At 45.5% G+C, this 24,994-nt stretch overlaps 1 protein-coding gene across 1 annotated transcript in view; it reads right to left on the bottom strand.

Moving 5' to 3' along the window:
- The window catches only part of LOC105697095, a gene marked incomplete at its 3' end in the record, with an annotated part of 144,777 nt that extends 121,761 nt beyond the window's left edge, over positions 1 to 23,016 (bottom strand). The window contains exon 1 of the mRNA XM_023431874.1: positions 19,859 to 23,016. Coding sequence (XP_023287642.1) covers positions 19,859 to 22,969 — 3,111 coding nt within the window. The remainder of the gene's footprint in view (positions 1 to 19,858) is intronic.
- Positions 23,017 to 24,994: the final 1,978 nt, after the last annotated feature.

Here is a 24,994-nt window from a genome sequence, read left to right as displayed (position 1 = left end):
ATGAACAAAACATTTGGAGGATGAACTTTCACATCAGGAATCGATCCGATCTCAACTTATGAGGAGGATGAACAAAACATTTAAAGGATGAACATTTCAAACCAAGAATCGATCCGATCTCAACTTATGAGGAGGATGAACAAAACAAACGCAATTACAGATTATAGTGAAAGAAGATACAGGATATGTCTCGTAAAATGCTCATGATGGATAAGACTAACAAGAAGTGTTTTTCATAGGTCCGCTTCCGATTGTTTTAATTCTTGAATAAATTAGAAAAATTGTAACATTAATTTGAATCTGCATAATCTAAGTAGGCATAAGTTTTGTTACTACTTTACTCTGGACTTTATACCTCCTACATAATACGAATTAAGTTCATCTTTAAGCTTATAAGTAGGAGAAATGTATCGGCTACTTTTAAGGTCTGATATAGAACCTCGGTTTAACAGAATTACCCTTCTTAGCGACTTCTGCAAATCCATTTATGGCCGAAACATACAGGTTCTAAACAAAATGAAAATTTCCATTGGGAAATGCACGCTAATTTAATTCGACCAATCATGCCAATGATTAAGCTGAGGTGAAACAATGCTCGATGAGAAATCCGAGTAATGATAGCAGGGTAATGCCTATTGTCCAAAATGTGCATTTCATTAAACAACTAGCAGATTTTCAATCTTTCATAAGACTCACCCTGTATATGCCTATTGTCCAAAATGCGTATTTCATTAAAGAACGAGCAGAATTTCAATCTTTCATAAGACTCACCCTGTATATGCCTATTGTCCAAAATGCGTATTTCATTAAAGAACGAGCAGATTTTCAATCTTTCATAAGACTCACCCTGTATATGCAGGATAAGTTCATCAAAGAATGGGCGGATCTTCGCGGTAACAGAGTGCCACCGATATTGGACCTTTCAAAAGACCCCCCCTGTATATCCGTATATCATATTCTGGAACCATATCTCAGCGATACTTCATCCCCTCCATTTATTTCCCGGACTCCCTGGAAAATCGTTGAGCGGGGCGTCCACCCCTTTAAAAACTTCGACCTACATCTCCCCGTTGACAAAACCACCCCCGCGACCAGGCCGGATTACAATGTAATTCCCCTAGTACTCCATTTTTCTTTAAGTACAGCGAACCGTCGTCAGGTTTCGCTCTCTCTCTTTTTTTTTTTCTCGCTAATAACGGAAGTATTATACGTTCGTCATGCCTCGGTGCAGCAGCTGCCACCGTTTTAAAACCCTCTCATTAATTTCCCTGGTAAAGGGGCCTCCTCCCCCGTCGACGTGTTCGCCATTTTTCGCCCTTTGATTACTCAGCCATGAGCCCTTCCTACCCACGACATTAATTTCGGCCTTTTAACGGAATTTCATATTTTCAAAGTACGATACAATTGGGGCTCGGCACGTAATTCTGCTACTTTTGGAAAAATCCTACCGGAAGTCGAATAGGAATCACATTTATACGCCGCTTTTCTCTCGGAAGTTTTCCAAAATGTCACTAATTTCGGCCTTTTCACGGAATTTTACATTTTTAAAGTACGTTACAATGGGGGCTCGGCACATAATTATGCTCCTTTTTGGAAAATCCAACCGGAAGTTAAATAGGAATCATTTTTATATGCCGGTTTTCATATATAGAATGACCCTTTCATATCACCTTAAAGGTGTGAGACAGAAAGAGAAACGATAGTCCTCATCATAATAAAGTGTTAAAATTTCAAATAATTCGATGCACCTTGTTTTAGGAAAAGCTTTATAAATCTTTTGACGTTTTACATATATAGAATGACCCTTTCATATAACCTTAAAGGTGTGAGACAGAAAGAGAGACGATAGTCCTCATCATAATAAAATGTTAAAATTTCAAATAATTCGATGCACCTTGTTTTAGGAAAAGCTTTATAAATCTTTTGACGTTTTACATATATAGAATGACCCTTTCATATCGCCTTAAAGGTATGAGACAGAGAAAGAGAAACTATAGTCCCTCTGTTTGCTCCTCCGCTTGTATATGAATATAAAGGGAACGATTGGGTTTGCGGGCTTCATATATCGTACATGCAGCGCTCTCGAGGCGACTAGGTCACGTGACGGCCGGCCGCGGCGCCACCTGATTGGCCGAGGCGGCCGCTCCAACGGAAAGGCGGGCCCTGATTGGCTACCGGCGCGTCGGCCCGAGCCGCCGTCCCGTATTTATCTGGCCGACTCCGTTATCCCGCGGTATTCCGCGGCGAGGCGCGCACTGGCCCAGGCGCGGATGCCTCCCGGTTTTATTTCCTACTTTATGACGGGGAATGAAGATTAATGGCAGCCATTGTTTGCCCGGAATCCCTCCCTCCTTCTCTCCTCCTTTCCCCTTCTCTCTCTCGAGCCGGTGATCCGCCGAAAGATCCGCAAAACGACCTTTTATAAGCGCGTCGCACATATTTCAGGGCCTGGGGATTAAGGTGGCCCGACGAAGGGGTTAAGGATCCCCTTCGGCGAGCTGCCCTGGGAAACGCGATAACAAACTTCCGGGAGAAAAGTCGGAGGGTAGCTGGCACTCAAAGGGGAGGATCAGCGACGCATCCCTCCGTCTTGTTTAGAATTTCTACGTAGGATAAGAATTCACAGTCGTATCAAGAAACTCTACTTGCAAAAACTAATGTGAGCACTTAAAAATGGGCTGGCATAATTTTCCTACGTAAAGATATTTGTTATGACGAAGAGATCGACGTAAAACTGTCGAAATCCCGTGAATTCTCATTATTCCTACGACTGTTTAGGACCCACGGCGCCATCTGTGACATTTAGCTTGAACTAAATTTTTTCTCCAAAAACACGTGTTAGCCCCAAGACGAGCCAGCACTCTCTTGCAATCGTTGGAAAAAGTACTTTCCATATTTTCCCATCTGACTCGATAATATTCCATTTCTAGGGTATTCTTAATTGGTCGAGCTAGGTCCTGAAACTCTACATTTTCGATTCTAAACCTCCAAGAAGCGTAAAACGTCGAAAACGTGCACCTATATCAGGGCCTCCATATCCACGTGGTATATAGAAAAATCTTTTTTACCGACGTCGACCAAGTTCGTCGACGTGTTTCACATCACCTTAAGGTAGAAGTATACGGCTCGAAACTCGGTAATCTTTGTTCCTTGGAAATAAGAATATGAATGGATTCGCAGAGATCGGCGGAGGTCCGTCGACGAATCGTCCCCCGTTTTAATCGGATCCGGGGAGATCGCACGTCGACACCCTTTACAAGGGGCGCCATTAACCCCGATTCATCTTCGGCTGGACCATCGCGAGAGTGCCGCACGGGAAGTACACTCGAGAGAGTTCCGGCGAGTGGGCAATGGCCAGCCAAAGACCGGGCAGAGAGGCCGCGGTCAAGGCGGATTTCCCGCAAGTGGCGGAAGGCTAGAAATAAATTGCCCGGAAGCTTGTCCGGGAGATTAAATTAGCATTTTATAAAACACAAAGTGCCGCCCTACCCTCCGGGTTTTCCGTCTCGCCCTTAGGAGGCGCCGTTCGCGGCCCCGCTCTCTCCCTCTCTCTCGCTCCTACGCACCCCCGATATGTCCGTCCTTCTCTCGGCTGGACCAGAACGCAACGCGCGGACGGACGCATACGGACTCCCTCGTTCCGGAATGAAATTATACATGCGACAAACAATCGCATATTCAGCATGGAAAAAGGACGATTTAGAAAAGCGCCTGCAGTTCCCAAACCCTTTCCACACGAATCCTGCTTTATCATAACGTGTTATCGTACTTTGTGCAAGTGACGTAAATTTCCTTTCTTTTACGTTTACTCGTTTTCTTGGACACTCGGTCGTAGGTATTCTTCGGTGGGTACAGTGATAGATATAATACTATTATTTTATATATATCGTTGGGAGTTTCATTCGGACATAATATATTAATTTCATAACGTACTTGCAAGAAATTCATAAATTGTATCATTAATTTCCTACACAAGTGGAGTAATTTTTCCGCGCAAGGTTACCTTAAAGTGATATGAAAGTGTGATATATACATGCCAAAGAGTCAAAATATCTATAAAACTTTTCTCAAAACTGGATGCACCGAATTATCTAAAACGTGATTATGGAGACTCTAAGGAAAAACGCGCTGTACGATGAAATTTCATTTTTCTCGAAATAAGAAAAATATGACATTTTATTATGTTTCTTTCATATCACCTTAACGTCGGATAATTTGTGAAAAACCGTATAATCATTATATTCGAAAATCACCCTTTGGCGAGGTACCTCAAAGGGTAGTACACCGCCGAAGGGCAGGTCGAAGATGTAGGGTCGTGATTTTCCCATGCACGGCACCGCGGGGTAAACAAGTCCCTGGGAGTCGGGAAAGGAGGAGGGAAACGAGGTTTGCAGAGGATGTATCGAACTCGTCCTCCTCCTGTTTCCTCCCCTGCCGTCCTGGGGGAGGAAAGGGTGGAACCAGGGAACGCATCGGTTCAACCCCGAAGGACTCGCAGTGGGCCCTCGCGGAGAAGACTGTCCCACAGGGCTGAAACTTCGTTTCCACCGACAGGGAAATCCCCCTCCACCCACCCCCTCCCCCCGGGGGGAGCATAAAGGGGGCCGCCAGAGATCGAGGGAAGAGAGCCGCTTTCTGGCAGAATTTGCCGTGCAAATTCCCCGGTAACGCAAATAACGTCGACGTTCGAGGGTCCTCCACCCTGGGGGAGCCTTTACGGGGAATCGCGTCCCGATACTCCAAGAGGAATTACTTCAGGAAGTGACCTTCGAATGGCAGTCCCCAGGGAGCGATCGATTAAACGGGAGGGTGGAAAAATATTTCTCTACCCCCGTCGATCGCTAATTTCCCCTAATCGATAAGCATGGGGGGTGCTCTTTTGGGAGGAGACCCGAACGCGTAGAACGTGCGTAAGCATCTCCATAAAGCTGGCACTGCCACTTCGGCACACTTGAATAAAATTTGTTCGCAGAATTTATTGCGGTTTTATTGTACAAAGAAAAACGATTTATTGCTCTTGTGGTTTCTCGAAAAACTGTGGCGATGACAGCTTTGTGTTAAAAAAAATGTCTTTTTTTCGCCCGACAGAAAATAGTACCGAGAGCGGATAACCATCGTTAGTGTTACCAATTGGTAATAAGATGACACCAAAGTGGCGTCAAAAAGGTCTGGCTTATAAAACTTTTCCCTTAATTCATTCAGACTGTACAACGTGATTGTGGAGGTTACAAGGAAGGTCTTGACACCCATGACATTTTCAATTTTTTAACCATTTTTTTATCGATGTCTTCGAAATTTTCTATAAAAATTGAAATTTCACGTTCTTCCTTATGGCCTCCACAATCAAGTGTTAAAATTTCAATTAACTTGGTGCACAAAATTCGGAGAACAGTTTTATAAACATTTTTCGGTGTATAACCATATCACCTTATTTATATCGTATCACCTTAATTATAAAGAATAGGATAGGATGTCGGTGTCAAGGTATAGGTGGGTGAGGGGAGGGGGGTGCACGCGCACCTACCGAGCGCTTCGACTCAGGACCCGCATTCGCGTTCCGGCCGTCGACGCGTTAGGTTCGCGCTCGCCGGCGCGGCATTACGCGCCGTGTAAACACGTCCTACGGATTCCATACGGACCCCCGGGTAAGTACAAACGTACGAGAGCAGCATATGTACGCGCCCAACGTGTGTACGTAGGCGGGTACATACGCGCAGACGGAGTCACGACCAGATCTAACTAGGTACACGGCTGGATGGACCTGTGCCCGGACAAGGAGGGGGGAGCACACGAGAGAGCGCGAGAGAAGTTGCCAACCCGAATGTAATATCCTCGCACCTCTCTCTCTCTCTCTCTCTCTCTCTCTCGCTCTCCTATCCCTTTCCCGCTTCCTCCGGCGGGATCCCTAAGGCCACATAATATCCTCCCTGGGATCATCCACCCCCGCAGTCGCGCTTGCCACCCCCGCCAATACGGGGTTACTCGCACTTCGACGAATCCGCTCGGCGCAAACCTCGACTCGAAAGAATCTAGTTAACCTCCGCCATTGTTATTAATTTGGGGGAGAGAGAAAATAGGGATGAGACGGGAAAAGGGCAAACGGGTAATTTGCCGCGCGTATCCAGTGGGTGTTGTACCAGGAGATAATAGCCATAATTAATTGTTATGTCATTTTTATGTTTGGGGGGGCTTGCGGTAATCTCATCCTTTGCATCTATTCATTTTGGGGGAGGGAAGGAGAGAATTGATTGGGGACAGGGGGAGAAAAAGAAAAACGCGAGGGGCGCGGAAATCGGTGGAAACCATTCTCTTCTTTGAGAACCGATTGCCTTTGATTGCATATGATAAATGATAATTCTGTAAGAAATCACGCTCGGCCGGAAAATTGTGACAATATTTCGGCGATTTCTAATGATTTCCACCACTAAAATCATGATTTCCTGAGTGAATAACTTGTCGAGATAATGAGTAAATTGGCGACACACTTTGCCCCTGTTAATTGTAACAGGAGTCATCGATCTCAATGAATCATTGTGATTTTAATACCTCAAAATATGAGTATCGTATCATGGTGAGGAAAATTTCAGACTGGGGCAAATGTCCTCTCTAGTCGTACCTCTCTCTTCCCTGTGCCCCTCAAAAGCATCGCGAATCTCTGGGAAATGAAATTCTGGAGTAAAAGAGGTTCCCTCAGACGCATTCTCTCTTTCTGTCCCCTCTTTTTCTCTCTCTCTCTCGGCGTCTCCCTTCCACCCCAGAGGCCGCATAACGCCCTCTCAAGAATCACCCCTCGCTCCACATCCTTGATTTCCATCGCCCCGAAAACGGGGTTACTCCCACCCCCCTCGTATAAAAATGGGTAAACTTCGCCTGTTGCGTCTACTGACTTTTCCGAAGTAAGAGAAAAGCATAGGAAGAGAAAGACAGCGCGCCATTGTTTAACGCCCCCTCAAAACCGCCATCTCGCAGCGCGGATTTTCCGCGGAAATAAAAAAAATTAAAAGGAACATATTTTTATTCAAAGCCGATATCACTCCCCAAAAGTCCAGAAAATTAAAAAAAAATATATTTCCTCACCGCAGAGGGACTCTCGCACTTACCGAACTAGTCGCGGGCGATTTGAAAAGAGAGCTCGGGGAAAAGGGAGGAAAGGACTCTTCCATGAAATTCAAATTTCAATCCGCAATGCGAGAACGTCGAATTAACCCCTTAACTTGTGCGCTCGAGTTAATTCGAGCGCGCTAAACAATAAGTGTTTTATTTACATAAAAAAATTGATTTCTTTTGGCCGGTTTTTTTTTTTCAATCTATGCGTTAAGGGGTTAAGCCGGGGATCCGGGGAAAGCGGTCGGCGTTTTTCCGAAATATATCGCGGGGAATATTCATCCTCGAGTCGCCTTGGGGGATCCGTCGTTGCTTTGAAAACGGCCTCCCGTTTCCCGACGCAGCTCTAAATTTAACCAAGGGCTCTAATCCGGGTCACGCGGGACAACGTAGGGAGCCATTTTCGAAAAAGAGGGGAATATCGAGGGAAAACCGAAAGCTCCGGTAATGGGTGGCGCCGTTTTCTAAAACGCTTCTCAAAACGACCTGGAGGCTTTTCCAGTCGCGATACGAGCTTTCGCTTTTGCCGGTTCGCATTTGCCGATATTACAACATCGCGTCGTAATCTTGTGAAATTCCGGGGAAAAATTATAAATTCGATACTCGAAAGTCATTTGGTACGCATTGTTTGCAAGTCTTTTACATGAGTTTTTAATTTTACGATCGTTTACGTAAATTCTTTTTTTTCCTTTCTTTTCCAAACAAATTTAAACGACAGGTAACTAGTATCGGTGGTATTGACGCAGAAGCGTTCTAGTTGCGGTGAAAAAAAAAACGATCGTTTACGTAAGTTTTTTTTTTCTTCATTGTGTCTTCTTCAATTTAATCGCCTTTGCCGATTTGATAAAACCGCGTCGTAATTTTGTGAAATTCCGGGGAAAAATTATAAATTCGATACTAGAAAGTCATTTGGTACGCATTATTGGCAAGTTTTTTAAATGTGTTTTTAATTTTACGATCGTTTACGTAAGTTCTTTTTTTTTTTTTTTTCTTCAAACAAATTTAATCGACAGGTAACTAGTATCGGTGGTACTGACGGAGATGCATTCTAGTTGCGGTGAAAAAAAAAAAAGAAAAAACGAGCCCCGGTGCCGAGCTCCGTCCTCGGCGGAAGTTCGACGCCGAAGTTCCGCCCGACGCCGGCCGTCCTAATTCCCCGGGTACGTGGTCGGCGCTTTCGCGAAACCGGCGAATCGTCCTCGTTTCGGTCGTCGGCGACACAGTGGTTAATCAGTTAGCCGCGTTCCGACGTGACCTCGGGGCCAGAGCAGCTCTTTGAGCGGCGAAAAGACTCGCGAACGACCGGCCATCGCATCCTTCAAAGGCATTACGTAGACACCTGATTCCCTACAGAGGGAAGTATTCCAGCCTGAATCCTGTTCCAAACTCTCGATTGTACTCGACTACACATATTCCAAACGTTAAAGTATCTTATTAACACATTCGCGACCGCTGACGTGAATTCACGTATTTTCAAGTTCTATTCCTTTGTTGCCGCTGACGTGAATTCACGTCATTTTTTATTCCATTCCTGATTGCCGCTGACGTGAATTCACGTCATTTTTTATTCCATTCCTGATTGCCGCTGACGTGAATTCACGTCATTTTTTATTCCATTCCTGATTGCCGCTGACGTGAATCACGTCCATGACGATACGCGATACAAGTTTGCGGCAACCAGTTTCAGAATTTCATTATTTTCGCCGGTACTCAGTATTTGAAGCGGAAAAAATTTGCCGGTCGCGAATGTGTTAAATAATATTCTTTTAATTATATGCGTAACTGGGGATAGATATTTCGAACGGAAAAGCCTCCAAAAGCGTAACGTACCCTGTTAAAAAGATTCATAAAATTCATACACTTTTAGTACATAAGGTTGTAGTGAAATTATAAATTTGATGTCCTAGCAGTGAATTAGCATACATTTATCGTGAAATTCTAAGTAAACTTACGATTTTATAACACCGCGTTGTAGTTTCGTGAAATCCCGGAGAAAAATTATAAATTTGATATTCGAAAGTCATTTAGTATGCATTGTTTGCAAATTTTTTACACGAGTTTTTAATTTTACGATCGTTTACGGAAGTTTCTTTTTTTTAACAAATTCAACTACACCTATGCCAAACATTAAAATATCTTATTAGTAGCCGAAATAAAATTCGAAACGTTATCACAGATGACCCCGGCATTGGAATATGTATATCAAGAGAGTCTAATTCACCGCGTCAGGTCCAAATATTAAAATGTATAAAAATATATTTACGACTATCGTTGAAGGTACGTCGATATTCTTTCTATTGTGGAATTCCATTTATCGGAATACCCCGAGGAACTGAAATAAAACAAGGGATGTTATTGCAGACCACTCCGACAAGGGGATTTCCATCTCAAGAGGGTTAAATCCGCCGAGGGTCAATCTGGTGAACTAATTAAACAAATTGTTTTACAACAAAATTGTAAGTTTTATCCGAATTAAATCACGCTGGCATATCGATTTGAAGGCGAGTACTCTATACGTACAGAGCGAATAAATAGAATTCTCTTCCGATCATACAAATCAGTCCAAGACTTACGCAAAAGCGTTCAAGGGTGATCCCGAAAAAAAAAATCGGCGCTTAGAAAACCGACCATCGGGTACAAAAAAACCCATTTAAACGACGAACAATACGTGCCGATCCCCCCGTAATAATGTCGCGAACAATATCCCGGTACAGGGCGCGTCCACCCCGAAATGTCAGAAACGTGATCGCCATCCCCTTCGAGTAACACGCTGGTGTCCCCGCGAGTGTTTCCCAGGGCCTTGAATCACATCCCCACGGGATCCCTGCACACCCCATACACGTCCTATACAGGTCCTGTACAGGTCCTGTACAGGTCCTATACAGGTCCCATACGAATTCGGAGATTCCCACACACGACAGATGCCATCCCGAGGGTCCTCCCGGGGGACGAAACGGAGCAGGGAGGTTCCCCGGAATTTTGCGACAACCCCTCCCTGTCCTCTCTCCCTCTCTCTCAATCAGGGTCCCTCTCCTTCGCGGAAACCTGAACACTTTTCCAATCTCGACTTTTATTGCCGCGATCGGCATCCTTTGTCGCTGGAAGCCAAACTCGTGGACGAGCCTGCTAGGAATTGATCGTCTGGCTATCGCCCGGTCACTTTGTGATCTACCACCCTCATGATTATTGTAAGGGAGGATCATCAACAATTTCCCGATTTATGGTCAAATTGTGATGAACCGTGCAAGGGTGGAGCGTCATTAATGATTCGGCTTCTACAGGTGGCGACGAGTCAATGGGAATCGAATCCCCTTGTCGATCGATCCATTGATATTGCGATTTGAATGCAAACACGAGTCGATAACATATTCAGAAATTGTGTTTATTGTAAAATTGTGATGAACCTTGCAAGGGTGGAACATCATTCATGATTCGGCTTCTACATGTGGCAGTGAGTCAATGGGAATTGAATCGCGACAGGTATCGCGAAAGTAAATCCCCTTGTCGATCGATCCATTTACCTCGCGATTTGAATGCAATCGTGAGTCGATACCATAATCGGAGATGTGTTTATTGTTAGGGAAGAATCATGAATAATTTTCTAATTTTTTGTAAAATTGTAATAAACCTTGCAAGGGTGGAACATCATTCATGATTCGGCTTCTACAGGTGGCAACGAGTCAATGGGAATCGAATCGCGACAGGTATCGCGAAAGTGAATCCCCTTGTCGATCGATCCATTGATATCGCGATTTGAATGCAAACGCGAGTCGATACCATAATCGGAGATGTGTTTATTGTAAGGGATGAATCATGAATAATTTTCTAATTTTTTGTAAAATTGTGATGAGTCCTGGAAGGGCGGAACATCATTCATGATTCGGCTCCTACAGGTGGCAATGAGTGAATGGAAATCGAATCGCGACAGGTATCGCGAAAGTGAATCCCCTTGTCGATCGGTCCATTGACATCGCGATTTGAATGCAAACGCGAGTCGATACCATAATCGACGAGTCTCGACAAACACGGCTCGTTTTCGAAATCGGCGGTGGGAACTGTGGCACCGAGGTATGTCACCGTAGGTGCGTAAATTATGGAAACGGCACGTAGGAACTGAACACCGACGAGCGTCCTTAAACATGCCGTACGACAGGTGCCATAAATGTATGTACCGCCGACAACGTTCGCATTTATTCCAAGTTTTAATCTCGCAATTCACCCGATGTAGCACCTCGGACCTTTAAATGAAATCGACATCTAAACGTCAGACGGGACTAATCGGACAATTGTACGTTATCATTTATCCCATTCTCTTGATAAGGACCCCCCGTGGTTTATCCGAAATCTATCCAAACGATGTCCACCCCCACGTGATTAGACGTCATACTTTTGCGTGTTCTACAAGGTACATTCCGATTTATTCGACATTGCACCCGAGCAATTGTAGAAAATCGTTCATCGCTGTCATCCGATAAGCCACGCCCTGGGTCCCGAAGAAGCTTAACCAACACCTTGGATGGGTCCGATCGGCCCTGCACACCCACGCACGTGGTGCAACCTTTTACGAGTACACGCACTCGATACGTGCAACTACATCCTCGTAACTCCACGAGCGAGCTGGAAATTCTGTCACGTACAAGTGCGACAGACCGTCGCGCCCCTCGTCGAGCCTCGCTCTATCTCTCTCCTCCTCTCTTTCTCTCTCTCTCTCGCTCCCCGATGCCGGTGCATTATGCACGGATGCATCAGAATCCCGAGGACACGAATTAATCCAGACGTGGGCACTCTTCGATCGCCACGGACAGGTCGGAGCGTTAACCGCGATAAAAGAGTACACTTTTACCCGCACTCCATTTTATGGGTTCTCACCCATGGAACACAAATGACGGGTTTAAGTGAAAATATGAAGTTAAGAGCTATAAATCATCATTTGTTATTTCAAATTACAGTAATATAATAATTCAAACATTAGTCGATCGAGACAAGGTCGGAGCGTTAACCGCGATAAAAGAGTACATATAGTTTTACCCGCCCTCCATTTTATGGATTCTCACCCATGGAAGACAAATGACGGTTTTAAGTGAAAATGTTAAGTTAAAAGCGATAATTTATCATTTGTTATTTCAAATTACAGTAATATAATAATTCAAACATTAGTCGATCGAGACAAGGTCGGAGCGTTAACCGCGATAAAAGAGTACACTTTTACCCGCCCTCCATTTTATGGGTTCTCACCCATGGAACACAAATGACGGGTTTAAGTGAAAATATTAAGTTAGAGGCGATAAATTATCATTTGTTATTTCAAATTACAGTAATATAATAATTCAAACATTAGTCGATCAAGATTCCACTTTTCCCGAGATATACCCTGTTAATAAAAAAAATTGCAACGTCTGATAAACAAAGCTGTGCCCATATCTGAATCATATATTTATAGTTTAGCACAATAAAAGGAGACTATGAGCATGTCTCGGTAATTACAGATCTCTTTTTCCGTAATCGAATCACTATCTCTTTACGTTATTATCATAAATGACGTACTGGGTTCTTCCACGTGTTGACGGGCAAATTTGTGAAAGTGCAAAAAAAGTTCATTTTTGCCCTTAACTTAGGGATGCAATTGTCATCGCAGATAATACGCTGCAAAAATGATGTCCGCGAGAACTTGTGGTACGATCCAGGGTGTTAGCCTCTGATTTTTACGATTTTTGTTTTCAAGTGTTGTGATTTATTGGCGAGCAGTGTTTTTACCTTTTTCCGGTAAATCGCGTCTATTCGTGACCGTTTTCCATCGCTTGCTCATCCACTTATTTCCATATTCGAAGATTAATGTACATAATAATTCCTGGATCATCTCGAGAGGTGGACGCGCCGGCTTCATACCCCCGAGCTATGAAAAAGTATGCCACTTTCTCCACAATTAATCTCCCCATTAATCGAGACGATTCGAGGGCGTGATTTACGGGCGTTAAACTGTAACGATCTTCTATAAGCGAAAATCATGCCGCATTGTTGAAATGATCGACCTCGGTTGAACTGCTAACTCTTCACTTCTTTTGATCGTTTAATATATTATTAAGTATATATCATATATTTGATCGCTAAATATATTTCATACATTTTATCGTTAAATATATTTCAAATATATGCACAACTTTTATTTCAACGCGTCGCACGTGTTTTCTCTTCTTACTCTTAATTTCATTACCTACTCTTCATTTCTTTTAATCGTTTAATTTGCCGACAAAAATTTCAGTCTTATCCAATTCGCTGGAAATGGACAAATTTGATTTCTAAATATATTTCTAATATATGCCCAACTCTGACTTCAACGCGTTGCACGTGTTTTTTTTTTTTTTCTTTTTACGAGTAATGAGGAAAATGCCATTGCTCGTACCGCGTATTATGCCCCACGTTCTGTGCATAATGCAGGGCCAAATGTAACCAATTCGCAAGGCCCCAATTTTAGAGGGTTTCGATGAATGCCTGTTTACACGGCATGGTCAAATGCACTTGTTTAATATCGATTTGTTCGAAAGCGTATAAACAGACCGCGGGTTGTTTACCGACCGAGGAAAATGTACCTGTTTACACGGCTGTTATGCGTTTTCGATATAATGTTACCCCGACGAGTCACGCCAGGTGCAGTCGATATTGAGAACAATGTCCAAGGCTTTCTGCTTTGGTATCGATCATGGCATCGGGTTTCGATAAGTCATTAGCAATTGCGACGCAAAGTCGAACGTGAGCCTTTCGGCGTACCGCGAACGGCCCCGATGCACTTTTCTGCATAATAGATACTCCATGACTGTTTTTACAAAATATTAAAAAAATAATAAACGTAGGAAACAAATAATTAACGTAGGATACACGAAGCACGCAAACCTAATTTTGTGATAATTAAAAGATAAGAGAGCGAACAGAGAGCTTTCTCAATGAACACAAAATAGTGGAACATATGTTTAGAAGTATTATATAATACAATTGTTAAATGTTAATCGTACAAGCCACATTGCAAAAAAAAAAACGTCCTGCACACGTTTCAATGTCCGCTCTCTTTATGCCATATTCAATTTTGACCTCGCGTCTAATTTACGTTCATTATTAAATTATAAGTACCTATTGATCGCGTTGACATAAAGACAAATGGAATACACGGATGATTACAATCCGAGGAGAAAGAAAATCGTTCACTAAACCTTCAATTAATGTAAAAGTATTACGTTAAGCAACATCTTCTCGACCCGGGGGATACATATCGAAAACCTAATCAAAAATCAACATTTTTTTAAGCAACAAAATTTTTCCTACATTTTGCACCGCTTATTTTTTCAATTCACACCAAATGTCAGGTGGCGCTGCCAGCTTAACGTTAAAGCTGGCACAGCCACTGATTTTTTGAAAACGGCTCGAGCAATAAAATTCAAATTTGTGTAATAAATAAGTAATAAAAAAAGGAATAAATTTTGGTGTATGATTTATGCGGTTATGCCGACGTGGCGCTGTTAGCTTTAGGGACGTACATTTCTAACGAACCTATACTTAACGTAGATGGGAAATTAGAGAAAGTGGTTCTTACCGAGCTTTATAATTGTCACTAATTTCAATTCCAACGTGTACCATTTATAACACTGTTATTAATAATTCCCGGATTTCCAGACAATTTCCGGGATTAAAATGAGCGAGCAACCCAGACACGGGTCAGTTGCGTGAAGTGCATCGCCTAAGTACATGCCGGAAACGCAATTGCATCGGGTAAATTGCAAAAATCCTAACCGTCGGTGTCAGGTCTCTCGAAATATCCCCGAAATGCATGATATTCAGGAAACTGCGTTCCTTCACTTTATTTATTCAATTCAGATCGTCGGCTACCGAACGAAATGCACCGCTGCGCTATGCACGTGTTACCAAATGCTGATTCAAATGCACCGCCACTGTATCCATTCCGGGGGAAGTGTAACGCTATTTGCATCAATATTTGGTAAGGACGGCTCAGCGCGGTGCCGCATTCGATTCCGAAAGTACTTGCCCGTCCCTTCTGTGCCGCGATAAGAGATGCAGTTGCAGTTGCTGCCGTTGCACCGGAGATGGGGACCGAGCGATAAGGAACGCACCGATTACAGAAATACCCTCCCGACGTTTGGATGACATTTCTAAATATACATCTACATTATACAACGATAGAAAAAAAAAATATTTCCTGATAGTATAATATATGTTTCAAAGAATTTAAATAAATCAAAGCATTTTGTGCGATATTATTACACGATTTTTATAACACGAGACAGATCGCGCAATTGAGTGTTCGTGTTTTATTTTGAATGACATTTCTAAATATACATCTACAGTATACAACGATAGAAAAAAAAATATTTCCTGATAGTATAATATATGTTTCACAGAATTTAAATAAATCAAAGCATTTCGTGCAACCTTATTACACGATTTTTATAACACGAGACAAATCGCGCAATTGAGTGTTCGTGTTTTATTTTGAATGACATTTGTAAATATACAACTACATTATACAACGCAAGGAAAAAAGTATTGCCTGATGGTCTAGTATATGTTTCAAAAAATTGAAATAAATCAAAGCATTTCGGGCAACATTATCATACGATTTTTATAACACGAGAGAGATCACGCATTCGAGCACTTACGTTTTGTTTTATTCTATTATCTATCAGAAATGATATATGCTAAAAATCGAATAAGAAATAAAAAGAATTTATCCTACGTTTTGTAGTGCATATACTTAAATCGCAATAATGTCAAGTTAATTTTTCAACAGAAGAAAAATGATTATGCTAAGCTGATAAGTTAACGCCGAATTTTGCTAATGCCAATGCTAATGCCATCTAGCGGTGGAAATCATCGTCCCCATTTTGTTGGCGAATGCCGTTAAGCTGTTAATGTTAACGCCGTTAAATTGTTAATGTTAACGCCGTTAAATTGTTAAAATTAACGCCGTTAAATTGTTAAAATTAACGCCGAATTTTGCTAATGCCGATGCTAATGCCATCTAGCGGTGGAAATCATCGCCCCGACTTTGTTGTTAAACGCCGTTAAGCTGTTAATGTTAACGCCGAATTTTGCTAATGCCGTTGTTAATGCCATCTAGCAGTGGAAGCGATCGTCCCCACTTTGTTGGCAAACGTCATTAAGCTGTTAAAATTAACGCCGTTAAGCTGCTAAAGTTAACGCCGTTAAGCTGTTAAAATTAACGCCGTTAAGCTGCTAAAGTTAACGCCGTTAAGCTGTTAAAATTAACGCCGTTAAGCTGCTAAAGTTAACGCCGTTAAGCTGTTAAAATTAACGCCGAATTTTGCCAATGCCATCCAGCGGTGGAAGCGATCGTCCCCACTTCGGTGGCGAACGCCGTTAACGGGATCGGGTCCGCGAGCCGTTCCGCGATTTCACGAGGGAAACGCGAGGGCCTCGACCGGTCGGCGACGCGCGCACCTTTTACGCGCACCTCGGACGATTTATTACGTCTTTCTTGCGGCCGCGTCTCTCGAGAGAGCCTTACCGATCGCCGTATACGTAATGCACGGTTCTCGGCATGCCTGAATCATAAATTGCTCGTCGTGCGCGCGGCTTTTCTTTTGCGGGATCCGCGCCGCCGCGTGTGCCGCGCGCGACTTCGCCCGCGAGCTCGTAAATCCACCGGTTACGGCAATTCCGCGGCGAAATGGCCGACACCTCCGGGGGACCCGGGGTACAGCCGATGCACCACGAGGCGCGATATCTCCCCGATGACACCGCGCGGTCCCGGGAACGCGTTAGAAGCGAATTGATATATCAGCCGGGATCATTAAGACCGTGCGTTTCCGCGATTGAAAAGTTACCCCACGGTAATTCCGCTCAGGAATGGCGAACACCTCGGAGGAGGTGCGATATCTCCCCGATGGCATTCCACGGTTCCGGGAATACGTTAGAAGGGAATCGATATATATATATACATACATATATCAGCTGGGATCATTAAGGTGATCTGAAAGTGGCATCGAAGAGGTTTTGTTTATAATACATTTCTCCCAACTCGGTTTACCGAATAGTTTGAAACTTTACAGCGTGAATAGGGAGACTATGAGGAAGGTCCTGAAACTCATGAAATTTCAATTCCTTTCAAATTTCATTATAGGTATTTTTAAAATAGTTTATAAAAAATGAATTTTCGCGAGTTTTAGGACCTACCTTAGGGTCTCCATATTCACGTTTTAAAGTATGAAATGATTTGAGACACTCAGTTCGTAGAAAAGTTTTATGAACTATTGAGCTTTCGGATGCCACTTTCACATCCCCTTAAGGCTTTGCGATACTCTGAGTTGGGGCGGAATGAATGGCCCACCGATGGCACCATAATTCATAGGGAAGGCAATCGCACTAAGTGGTTGCGGATTTTTTAAATACCATCTATCGACAAAAGCCGCGATCATTTAGTTGCAAACCCAATACATCGTCTTCATCGCGCGCTTTCGAGCCGCTTTCCATGGCTTCGTTACGGGTACGCAAAAGAACGTGCACGGTGGAAAGGAACGATCGCCGAATTGGGAACGGGACCTTTAACCTCGATTAAATTGACTCTCCCCTCGCGGGCGATCGTGCGACCGAGGCCACGCTCTTTTAAACTCGTTAACAAAGCGATTTAAGTCGAACCCCCGTCGACGAAGTTTCGCCCGACATTCCCTGCACGTCTCTTTTAATTATTCCGCCTCTTTAAGCAAAACCCACCTTAAGGTACACCAGCGGCGCTGGAGTACTCCTAAAAGGCGTTGCTGAAGAAATCCTCGTTTAAAGCAACGATACTGGATAACCGCTCGATTAAACTCCCGGTAATTGGGACTGGTCATACCGATCGCGATCGGCAATGACAAAGAGAATGATTTTCTTCTTTCTTGGGGCCAGTTGCACGGACAATTGCGTAAAGATCAATAATCGCGAGTTACTTGGGATCAAAGCTAATCGGGTTACTTAACGGCAGATTTTTATTCCCGGTCAGTCTAATTTTTATCTATGCAACGTGGATTCTACTAAACCGAGATTAAATAAACGTGGGTAAGAAATTTGTTCCCGGTCAGTTTAATTTTTATCGATGCAACGTGGATTCTACTAAACCGAGATTAAATAAACGTGGGTAAGAAATTACGCGTTAACCGTTGGTCCAACTGGGCTAAGGTTACCCCGAAACTCAAGTTAAAATCCTTAATCATGATTTTGTTCTTTCTTGGGGCCAGTTGCACGGACAATTGCGTAAAGATCAATAATCGCGAGTTACTTGGGATCAAAGCTAATCGGGTTACTTAACGGCAGATTTTTATTCCCGGTCAGTTTAATTTTTATCTATGCAACGTGGATTCTACTAAACCGAGATTAAATAAACGCGGGTTAAGAAATTTCACCGCTAACCGTTGGTCCAACTGGCCTAAGGTTACCCCAAAACTCAAGTTAGAATCCTTAACCGAGGGTCACTTAACGCAGGATTAGAGTTAATCGCCGGATTTCGGGTTATCACTAAAGGACGGATTTTTTTCTCTTCCATTAACTGACTTTTTGTCGAGGCACCAGGAATTCTAAGTGATCATTGTTAAGAAATCTCACGATAATCGCAGTTGGTGAAGCCGGTTCTAAATCGTGGAATCCGAGATTGGAATTAAACCCAAATTGAGTCGAGGGTGATGGCACGGTGGAGGGAATTAAATATGGCGACGGAGTAAATTGGAGGGAATTAATTCGATTAAACCTCGTATCGACGTGAAATGTTAACCGAGCTCGACCGATAACGCCGTAAGTCTGATACAATTTGCATGAGAGAATATGCGGAATAAGTTTTAGGACAGGTGGAAAAATCGCTGCGGATTAATTAGGGCGGAGACACAATCAGGTGCGTAATCAGAAAGGTGGAGGTGATAACCCCACACTGAATCACATGTTCGGCAACTTATCACGAAATAAATCAATCAATAAAACCATTGATCTCGATTTACAGTTCGTCAAGTTAATTAAACCCTAAATCATTAAAATCGCGCTATAGCAAATAAACACTCGTTACAAATAAAACCGTAAGGCAATATTTTATATATCATATAAAATATAAAAACGTGGAAAAGTGACTTTTGTCGACAAATCCCGAAGACCACTTACAGATATTTAAAAAAATATAATCATTTGAAAAATTGAGTACTACCAATTTTCCAACAAGGGGTCTGTGCAAAAATTAAATCACGTTAAATGGATTCCATTCATTTACGCTCTGAAATCCACACGATTTTCCAGTTTATAAAATAGTAATTCATAGTAATTATCAATAAAAAAAAGCTTCGGAAATTAAATTCGACCGCGGGCCCCGGAAAATGTAAACAGCGTTACAAGGAATGATTTACAAAACCGCCCAGAGACATATTAATGTCAAAATGAATTTCCTCCATGCTCGAGTGCTGTAAGCGCCCAACAATTATATTTGTATTTGAATTGCATGGCAACGCGTGAGCTTTGTGTGAGCACTTAGGATAACGCGATGTAAACGGGGCAGGTAATTCCAAGCAGGGTGAGTTTTAAATTCCGTCCCCACGTTGCTTTCCGATAGCAACCCAAAATCCGATATAAATAGCAGAAAAAATGCTACGGCACCCCGTTTGAATTAAATATGATATATAATGTGTTACAATTTGACTGGCCAGTTGTTCTCCAACATGCCAACATTGCACGAGGAACACGTGAGGGCGTTAATAAGAAAATCGTAACAACTCACCGCCTTGACGGCCTCGTAGTCGCCCTTCTTCAGCAAGTCCATCATCTTCTGGCGCTCCATCTCCTCCCTGGTCACATACACCTTGTTCTCCCTGTCGAGTCGCATGGGGTTGGGATAATCATCACTGAGGACACTGTGGAAGTTGAACGGCACTTTCGCGTTGGTCCTCTCGGCGAGGAGAGCGGGCTCGGTCTTCGGCTTCTCGGGCACATCCTGATCGAACTGGAGAGTTTTAACGAGGACCTCCTTAACGACCGGCGCCCTATCGCCATGCCTGGAGGGCTCAGCCACCTCCCGCTCCTTGACCCTAAGATCCTCGAGGTTGGGAGCCTCAGTCCCCCAGCTCTTCCCCTTGGTCCCCTCGTCGAGAAAGCGAGCCTCGGAGCGTTCCGACGCCTCCAAATTCGAGTTGGACAGGTTGCTCCCCTCCCTGGAGTGCGAGCAAGGCGAGCTGCCGAGATCGGCGTCCTCCAGGACGACGTGGTCCATCTCCCCGATCTTCGTCCCAGAGCCGCAGGACGAAGAGGACCTGCAACCCTGACCCTGAGGAGGCCTGGTCCCCTCTTCCCTGGGCTCTTCGAGGCTGCCGCGCAGCACGCCGAAGGTGTTGCTCTGGTCCTTGGATATCCTGGGCCTGTCCCAGGGCCTGGCGTAGATGGTCTCCTTCGGGGTGGAGTCCTTGGTCCTCCCGTTCGGCAGATTAGGGAGTCTCTGGAAGCGCAGGCACTGGTCGGGCCCTATCTCGGGGTACCTCAGGATATCGCCTGACTCGTCGCGCTGGTCCTCGACGATGGTCTCCAGGTGGTCGCAGCGGGCATCGGGGATGCGCTCGTAGATGTCCTCCTCCTGCCTGCGAGTCCCGGGGGTCTCCGGGAGCCTGTCCTGGCCGAGGCAGGACCCGTCCCCGTAAACGGGGGGTCTGCCCCCGGACCTCCTGATCGGGTCCTCGTCTTCATCCAGACGCATCACCTGCGGCTGCGTGCGCTCGTAAATCTTCTCGACATGTTTCGGGGCCGCGTAGTGGGACCTCGTCACGGACTCGTTCGCCACGGAGACGGCGTTGGTCCCCAGGTTGGACGCGGCCTCGGACTGGTACAGGGTCGCGTACATGGCGTTGTTGGGCTTGAAGGCGGACGTGGGCGTGGGTTCGTTCTTTGGAGGGACGACGGGCCCTCTGGAGGGGACGGGTATCTTCCTGGCGGAGTCAACGGGGTTGGTGGTCGACCTGGGGCCGCGAGACGCGTCCCTGGGGTCGACGTGGCCCTGGAGAACGCGCAGCCGCGAGCCGACCGGTCCGTAGGCGTTCTCCACCTTGGCCAAGGGGTCCGTCGCGGCGGTCTCCCTCCTGGAGACGACGGGACCCGGGGGGGCGCGCAGATGGTCCTGCGACCTCGCCTCTTCGGGGCCCGCTTTCTCGGAGGTGTCCACGCTGGTTCTGATGGTCTCCGGTGGTCCCCTGGCGGGGTCGCCTTTGCCGACGCTCCCGGCGCGGGTTACCTCACTCGGCAGAGGTGCTCGACCACTTTCACCGTCCTTATTTGGCGCGGCTGGTTCCTCGGTTACGCGATTTCCCGAGGACGGGCTGCCCTTCGGGCCCGGCCTCCCTCTGGCCGGGACCTCGTCCCTGGCGAAGGTACCCAGGGGAGCCTGTCCAGACACCTGGGCGGGTCTCAGAGACGAGCGCCTGACCGAGACCGAGGGTGCCACCGGCCTTCCAGGCTCGGGGTCTGGCCTGGGTCGCGCGGCGACCTTGGCTTCTGCAGCCTTGAACCGTCCTGGACTGTTGGCGACGTTCTCCTCGCTCGCCTCGCCGGTCTCCGACCTCTTCGATCGGAAGCTGGAGTTGGCCGAGTGCCCCCTCTGGGGTATCCTGGAGCCCGGACTCGGGTCCCGAGTCCTGGGGGCGACCGACGACCCTGTCGCCGCGAAACCGTAGTCCTTCGCGTACCTGTTCCTCGCGGCCAGGTACTCCTTGTAGGTCCCCCTGGTCCCGGTGTTAACCCCGACGCTTACGCGCTCCACTTTGCGCTCCTGCTTGGGCTCCTCCTTGCGGAGATCGTCGTAGCTGGTGGTCCCGTTCGTCCACTCCTTCCCGTCGTCCATGGACCGGATCCTGGCGCCGCTTCTGCACCTCTGCTCGGCGTTGCTGTTGGACCTCACCAAGATCACCTTCTCCTTGCTGAAGTTCTGGCTCTGGGTCTGGCTCAACCACTCGTCCACCCGCTTCTGAACCTCCCCCTTGCGCAGCAACGAGTCCGGGACCTTGTTGGGTCTGGAGTGCAGGGGCTCGTTCTCCAGCTTCTTCACGAAGGACGACGCGATTCCTGGGGGCCTTGGACCGTCCTCGACCTGGTTCGGATCCTTCTGGGCCCGATCTCGGGATCGCTGGCGCACTTGAGTCTGCTGGTTCGCTTTTGTAGCTCGCGGTCTCTCCTCCTGGTGGGTCGACGCGCTCTTCCCCGGGGAACTCCTCAGCTTAGACGCCTCTCTCTTCCTCTGCAGGTCCATCACGGCCTCGAAGTTCGTCACGGTTATGCTGCCGGCGTCGCTCAGGTCCGAGGACCTTCCGCAGTCCAGGTCCTCGTACTCGTCCAGGATGTTGTTCAGCGACTGCGCGTCGATCGAGCTGGTGCTCTTAGACTTGTTCCTCACGACGCTGTCGTCGCTGCTCGAGTAACCGTGGCTGCTGTCCCGGCTCACCTCCCTCCTCGGCCGCAACTTCCCCGGCTTCTGGTACTTCAGGAGCGCGTTCTCGTACCGCCTCAGGGGATTGTCCAGGACTTCCGGGGCGCACACGTCGGCACGGCTCGTCTTCAAGTACTGGCGGAACTGCGAGGTCTCCTTGCTGGGGAAGCTCACCTCCGAGGAGGATCCCTGCTGCCTCTTCGAGGGGGAGTTCACTTCCAGGTTGCCCTTCACCGTGGAGCTGCGGAAGCTGCCCAGACTCTGCTGGACCCGACCTCGAAGAGGACCTCCTTCGAAGGGCTCGTCCTTGCCGGGGACTCGCGATTGGCTGCGACGAGGACTCCTGGAGGGCCCATCTTCGTCGGCGAACGGAATGCTCGCGGTTCCGCTGCCACCGAAGGCCTTGATGATGATCTCCTCGCTCATCCTTCGTCCGTCATCCTCTGCTGGACGGGACCACCGAGGGACCGGCGAGGAGGAGTTCACCTGAAACGTAGAAACCCACCTGTAGACGATACTCCGACATTTCATTAGGCGGTTCGAACATGAATCGACGGAAATAATCCCCAAAGTATTTATTAAGACGAAGGAAAATAGATGCATTGGATGTGAAGTTCCCAAGTTAACCCCTTGAACACGGAGCCATTTCGACGTATGGGCGAAATTCGTCTGACCGTGCAGGCAATATTGGACCAAACGTCGGGCGCCCATAGACGCTCTTAATAGCCAAAGGGTTAGCATTAAACCTACGCCCTAACGAAATTATTCTAGCCTATTCACCCTAACTAAATGGATCCATATTTAAAGTCCTTCTAATTTTTTTTAAATTTCATACCTTAGCACATTTTTGACTTCTAAAACTACATTGATAAATGTTGAAAGATTAGGCTGTCGTCCTTTTGGCAACAAATGTCCGAATTACTCCTCTATCTAATCTGACGGTCAATAATTCCAAAATACAAAGTTCCCTTTTGAAATTTTGCCATTTTTTTCGTCATATTTGCCACTGGGTGGCGATGCCAATAGTTCGTCCGAGTGTCAAATTTAAATTGACATACAGAACCATACATAACAATTAGGCTTCCGTCCCTTTGGCAACAAATGTCCGAATTCTTTCTCTACCCAATCCGACTATCAAGAATTCCAAAATTCAAAGTTCACTTTTGAGATTTTGGCCATTTTTTTCGTCATATTTGCCACTGGGTGGCGATGCCAATAGTTCGTCCGAATATCAAATTTAAATTGACATAAAAAACAATTAGACTTCCATCCTTTTGGCAACGAATGTCCGAATTACTCCTTTACCTAATCTGACGGTCAATAATTCCAAAATACAAAGTTCTCTTTTGAAATTATGCCATTTTTTTCGTCATTTTCGCCACTGGGTGGCGATGCCAATAGTTCGTCCGAATATCAAATTTAAATTGACATAAAAAACAATTAGACTTCCGTCCTTTTGGCAACAAATGTCCGAACTACTCCTCTGCCGAATCCGACGATCAAAAATTCCAAAATACAAAGTTCACTTTTGAGATTTTGGCCAACTTTCTCGTCATTTTCGCCACTGGGTGGCGCGGCGAAATGAAAGCCCCGAATTTACGAGTCTTCGGCGGCGTTTCCTTCGGAGCAACACGCGGACTTTATTGTCAATATCGGCACTCGGTAACAGTGGATAAATCACACGAGGACCCGACTTCCGTAACAAGTCTTAATTGCCTTCCGCTCGAGCCGGCACGTTTCCTGAGGCCCGGCCACCTATTTCCGGTCTAGCGCCGATATCCGGCTTGAATTAATTCGACTTCTCCTCGGGCCGCTAGACATTGTAATGCGAGCCCGTCAAATCGTGCCCTGAATCCGTGAGCCGAGACTTCGGGCCCAAATAATGCGCAATGGACGAAAAGTTTCGAGTGAAATTAACGAGCCGACGCCGCGACGCCAATCAAGGAGTTCGATTAGAATCGGCCAATTAGCCGGAACGATCCCACCCAGCAACAGGAATTGGCAGATTTCACAGCTAAGCAGGCTTGAAATAACCCAGATAGAGATTCATGATCATCGGATGAGGACAATCGAAAAGAAAAAGAAAAAAAAACAATTTACAGACCATTTGCTGTATGAAATGTCTGCAATATGTGTACCCACATCGCACAATAAATTTCAACAAAATTTCGCGGTAAAAAAAAACTATTTGGCGAGCCTCATAATATATATACTCGGAAAAATCTCGAATTCGGTGCGATTGATTAAATGTGCAAAACGGATAATCGATGAAACTCGCCAAATACTTTTTTTTTATTTTTGAGATGCATTTTGTTTAAATGTAACATAGTGTACGTGTTTATCAAGAGTGATTCATTCCTGCTATGCGTTCAATTATTTTATGGGCGTCGATTAAATTTCTCAGCGCCTTTCATATCATCTTAAGTGCATCGCAAAAGAATTGTCGTATAT

The sequence above is a fragment of the Orussus abietinus genome, unplaced genomic scaffold (genome assembly GCF_000612105.2).
Source record: "Orussus abietinus isolate OABI.00-Male unplaced genomic scaffold, Oabi_2.0 scaffold200, whole genome shotgun sequence".
Taxonomy (NCBI): Eukaryota; Metazoa; Arthropoda; class Insecta; order Hymenoptera; family Orussidae; genus Orussus; species Orussus abietinus.
This window is presented reverse-complemented; position numbering and strand designations above follow the sequence as displayed.